The sequence below is a fragment of the Arachis stenosperma genome, chromosome 6 (assembly GCF_014773155.1).
Source record: "Arachis stenosperma cultivar V10309 chromosome 6, arast.V10309.gnm1.PFL2, whole genome shotgun sequence".
NCBI lineage: Eukaryota > Viridiplantae > Streptophyta > Magnoliopsida > Fabales > Fabaceae > Arachis > Arachis stenosperma.
In genome coordinates this window covers 22,816,775-22,822,619 of record NC_080382.1, presented here as the reverse complement: position 1 = coordinate 22,822,619, position 5,845 = coordinate 22,816,775, and the positions used below count along the sequence as shown (strand labels likewise).

The 5,845-nt window shown below is 35.0% G+C and overlaps 1 protein-coding gene across 1 annotated transcript; it reads right to left on the bottom strand.

The window, feature by feature from the left end:
* Window positions 1-1,053: 1,053 nt before the first annotated feature.
* On the bottom strand, window positions 1,054-5,845 carry LOC130936662 (uncharacterized protein At1g76660). The gene is made up of 3 exons (XM_057866776.1): window positions 5,522-5,845; window positions 2,157-3,342; window positions 1,054-1,802 (listed from the first exon to the last, which is right to left on the bottom strand). Exons 1-3 carry the CDS (start codon window positions 5,558-5,560, stop codon window positions 1,600-1,602), a joined length of 1,428 nt encoding a protein of 475 aa, XP_057722759.1. The 5' UTR covers window positions 5,561-5,845; the 3' UTR covers window positions 1,054-1,599.

Sequence of the window (5,845 nt, the reverse complement as noted above, 5' to 3'; positions counted from 1 at the left end):
TAGATAACACAGAAAACCCTAGAAAAATTCTAAAAACCCTAGAAAAGCTTAGAAAATCATAAAAAAACCTAGAGAACCCTAAAAAACCCTAAAAAACCCTGAAAACATTAGAAAACCCTAAAATACCCTAGAAAAACCCTAGAAAACCCCTAGAAAATCCTAAATCAAGCGCACATGCTCGTCACCATGGAGCCAAAACAGACGAAACCGAAAAACTCCATTTCCCTTCTGTGCTAGCATCATATACCCCACCTTCCGATCTCTTTTCTCCCGTTACCACCGACACTACTCAATATCAGACTATTCATCTCGAACAAAGAACTTACTCGCTGAGTACATAACATAATGAGATTTTAACACTCAAATATCACCTTATTATAACTAGTTTTCATATGGCAGTTGCCAGTTGGGATACACATTTACAACTAAATATCCAATACTACTAAATATTTTGGTTTATTTTCGAAAGAAAAAGATAGAGGAGTAATGAAATGTTTGTGAACAATACAAAGGGTTGTACATCCTTTTATAGCTACTGAAAATTTGTCATTAAATATCTTGTTTATACTGTACACATCATGATTATTCATGTATCTCATTTACAACGTAAACGAATTAATACTACACATTTCATGTACACTGTAAACGAAATATACACGTTTTTCGTTTCATGTCTTATTTCGTTTACAGTGTAAACAAATTAATACTGATTCTTTACATTGTAAACGAAATAAGACATAAAATACATTTTAGTAAAAATGCTACAAATTGACTATTTCCACAAATAAAATATTTATTTTATTTATTAAAAAAAATTTCCAATTCTAAAATCCCTCCCTGTCCCCCTCCCAAGAAAAAAACAAAATTTCATATCAGGCATTTTGATCTCCAATAAATTTTTATTGACCTCCAATAAATTTTTATTGACTATAAGTCCTCAAATATTATTTTTATTAGACTAATTCATTCTACTATTGTTTTGAAGAAAAAACATTTGACTTATAATGATATATTTTGAAACTTGCCCTATAACAAAAAATTTGAGAGACTTATTTATCCAATACATATTAAAAAATTGATTAAAGGCGATCCAAAAACTAATCTGTCCGACTAAAATAATTCTTGAGGACTTTTAAAAAATAAAAATTTGTTGGAGACTAAAATATTTAATCCAAGATTTCTTAAGGACTAATTTGAATATTCAATCAAACAAAAACTAACCACTTATTTCTGTAAAGAACTTCTCTAAAGTCTATAGTCCTACACTAAGCAGATTCAGTCACCAGAAAAAAAAAAAACTAACCAGCTTCAAAAGATGTACAACCTCAATTGTACAGCATTCACCTATTTTAAATTTAAACTCCATTTGCTTAACACGAACTCAGACTTGCTTGAGGGAAATTAAGAGACTACATTCATTCATCAGTAAGATCTTGGCAAACCCGAGGGACAGAATCGGTTAGATCTAGGTTAGACCATTCCATCTATAAGAGAACTCCAAGAGTTTTTTTTTTTTTTTTTCATTTTTTATAAGGAAGCTGCAAATTAAATTAATACACAGATAACAAAGAAACTGCTTTAATCCTTAGTCATGCCAAATCACATTTTTCCCTTTCTTTCTCGTAAGCTTCCTCCCCTCCTATAGTCAACCTCTGCATCAGAGCATGATAACCCCATCTGATATTTCCTGGAAATTCTGGATGATCCCAATTTCGAGAATATGTCCTCGTCATCCATGACAACATGGTTATCCGGTGTACTTAACCCAGAGCTGCTGTTACAATGCTCGTGCGATATTTGATCTGAAATTTGCAAGAAAGAAACATTTGATTACAGGTAGATAAAAAAATAAGCATGAAAAAGGTTGAAACAAAGATGGCACATCCTACTGAGCTAAATGCATTCTAACACAATCACCATCCATCTTTTCTGGTCTTTTATGACAATCCAGATATAATACTTTACCACCTGAATGTAAAAAACATTATTATTAATCATAAATACAGCCAAGCAAGGCTTTATATACTGAGGCGAACCAAATCATATCATAATTAATCTATAAGTAATATGCTCTATATCCTTTTTCCCATTTTTGATGATTTCTCAAGATGTAAGCAAACAGATCATATTCTGGACCAGGAAATATTACAGCATACCTTTGTATCCTTGACATACTGTGATCTGATTACGTGCTTCCTTGATATCAGGACTTGCATCTAACCTAAGGCTTTTCAGACTCTGAAATGGCACTTGTGTCTCTTGAGCTTTGATTCCTTCATTCATCAATGCATGTTCTATGCTTTCTTCCATTGTGGACTTACCGGTGGTGAAAGGCATCATGGTAAATGAGTCCTCTGTTACATCAGAAATCTCCACATACTGAGTGGTAGTAATGATCTCATCTGCACTGAAACCAAAGGATGCTCTGTAAGCTTCTATTTCTTCCACATCTTGCTTAGGACTTCTAGCATGCCTACTTTGATGTCCATTCCCACCAGTAGATTGAACATCTGAATCTTTGGAAACACTTAACCTCCCACCAGTATGAGGAAATGGAGGATTTTGGTCTAAATAGAATTGTGCATAGGTAGCAGGGCAAAAGAAATTTGTATCTTGGGATGCCATTGTGACAGCATTAGTGTCATGACCAGACAACCTCCCAGATGCAGTCCTTTGATATTTTCCATTCTCAGGAGATAGTGATGGATCCCACTGCGGGCGGAACTCACGTTCAGGAAAAGATGATGATAAACACTCACCAGAGTTCCTTGAGATTGGAGATTTAAGGCTACTGGCAGGACTTCCAGGGTAGAATGAATAAGTAGCTTGAAGATCATTTGCTGTGACATAGTTACTTTTAGCACCATTTTTTAGATCCACTGCAGACGATAGAAAATGAGCAAAAGGAACATCTGGGGAAGAGGGAGTTGTCAAGTGAGCCAACTCCGGTGGCGGAGTCAGAGGAGCAGTAGATGGCTCAGTAGTGAAATTAGAGAAGACTGGAGGAGAAACCAGTTGTGTTTCATGAGCATATGGTCCAGTAGCAAACATTGTGGATGAGGGACCACCAGGTGAATTAGCAGATAATGACAAGAAACAACTAGGTGACTGTGCAGTTGAAGGAAGGGCAGAATGTGTGAATGATGCTGGTGATGAAGGCGGAGCTAAAAGAGAAGGAGCGAGTCCCGTGGCTTGATTGGGCAACCCCACAACTTGAGGGCCATTGGGTTGAGTGGCTGATACATTACTCTCTGGAATGCGAGATGCAGGTACAATGCGCTTGCCGCCTTTCTGTGAACCAAAACATGAAAATGCACCCCAACATCCACCCCATCTCTTTCGCTGTCAATAAAAGTCAAGCAATATACTTAGGATTCAAGAAAGAAGAGATAAATAATGGGAAGATCTCAACATAGACAACCATATTTTAGAATTTCCATTTTTTTTTAACCATTAAAGTGCATTTGGAACAACTAAAAATGAAAATGAATTGATTTTTTACTTAATCTCATGTTTGCAACCACATTATAATGACAAATGAATTGATTCATCCAATTGCATTCTCCATAATTCCTAATCATATAATTTTATATGATAGTTAGGACGAATTGATTTGATTTCAAGTACACAAATGCAAAAAATGTGTTTTTTTTTTCAAGAATCTCTCTCTCTCAATGTCAACATGTGCTAATTGAAGCTTACGCATAACATTTAAGTAGTGTTTGTTTCCAAAGACTGGAAATGGGACTCAATATTGTATTTGGTGGCCAGAGACTAGAACTAAAAATTAGTCCTAGGGCACAAAATTTCAGTCTCTTCAATACCTCAAGAAAATGGAGACATATGGGATTGAAATTTCTGGAAACATATAGTGAAGCTTTAACATTTTCTTTAATAATGAAATATATTTTAGTAAATATTCTTATTTCATCTCCATATTTATCTTGAACCAAATATGATAATAAGATATAACTCAGTCTTGTACACTTTAACTAAACATAATACATAGACTTAATTTAGTCTCAGTCTCCCAATTTCTATCTCCCTACCAAACACAACCTTAGTAATCACAACTTATGTTTTAGTATACTTAAATGCACAAACTAAATCCTCCAATTAAATAAGGAATATCTAGTTCAAATGTTCAGTTAGAATTTTAAATATCAACTTTGTCCCTTCTTTAACATGGAAATCAATCTAATCTCAAATGCATATTTGGACATCAACTTGATCCTTAAATCAATGGCTATTTTACAATATGATGGACAAAATTAGCATACATAAGTCTTGGAACGACTATCTTGAATTCTTGATGTAGTCTGTATCTTTCCATGATTAATGTTGGCATTTGGTCCTTTTAAGACTCAACTTGTCTATTTTCAAAATATCATTTAACTGTTAAAGAAATTACTAAATTAACATCCTATAATACATTGCAAAGTTAAACAAACTAGTGTCCCTTCATCTACCTGATTCTAGTAATCTCACCCTCAGTATATACAAGACAATCTGGCCTTCAGATTTTTTGTGTATTTTCTTTTTTTCTTTTCCCCAGTTTTAACCCACACTCCAAATAATCAGAAGTCTCTTCTTCACAAACAATTTGTAATCTCAACCTCTCTAAGTTTCATCTTCACACAGTTCTCTTCATGTTCATCATTTAGTGAATCTATACCTGCATTGTCAGGCAGAAACTTTCTTGTGGAAACTTTTTCAGGATTTTTGGTGAACACTGGGTGCATCCTCACACCTAGAAGCTATGATTGTAATTTGTATGGCTGTACCAGTTCTTGCAGTTCTTTAGTGCCTGTGGTTGGAAGGAATGATATGTTTCCAAAGGTCCCTTCCTATTCATTGGACTCTCTGGATTAATAAAATTACAAACCCTTTCCTCGGACAGCTCCCAGAAAATGTGATATAAGATGTTCATTAACAACAAACTTATGCTGCTAAATATAAACTAGGCATAATAAATATATATAAATAAACAAATAATACAAGACAAAAAGACAAGTGCGTGTGATACTAGCAATGCAGATTTTGAGGGGGAGAAAAAAGCATCAAAGGATTTAAAGTACACCGTTCTTCACTCTCTTTTGGGGAAGGATTTCTCTACAAAGCTTCTACAAGATGATAAAATGTGGAAGCTTTGGAAAGTGGAAACTAATAATTCAGCCCTCAGATCTCTCCAAGCTGAGTGCGTGGGGATGGAAATAAACCATTAAGAATAGGCTAGAAGGGGAAAAATAAATACAATATCCTCGTTTAACCTGAGATCTGAGAAAGAAACAGACTTATTAAAGTAAAAACAGTAATGAACAAACATAAGAAGCGATCCCCAATCTAGAACAAACCAAAATTGAAGTTAGGTTATATACTGAGAAGCTCAGATCTAAACCCCCCAACCCACCAAAAAAAAAAAAAACTGTACCACTCGCAAATATAGTACAATGCGTAATCTTAAAATCAAATACGCGAAGATCAAAAGAAATAAAAACGATCCGCTAGAGTAAAGAGTTACCCTTTCATGCTGAGGAAATCGATTTTGCTCGGACCCCATTAGATAGAAGTAGCTGGAATGTGTGGCACTCCACTAGGGCTGTCAGGTCAGTTGTTGAGTTGGGGGCACTGGTGGCTCTGGCTTAAAACAAGATCATTCTCACATTTCTTCTACACTAGCTGACACCAAATACACTTTCGATGCCAAGAGAGGGAGAATATTAATTAATTTATGCTAACAATCAAAGGACAAAGAAAGACAAAAGCGAAAAGGATTGAAGTGTGATGAAGATAGAGAAAAAAAAAGCAACAGAGGGACCGGGACAGAGGTGATGCTTGCTTTCTT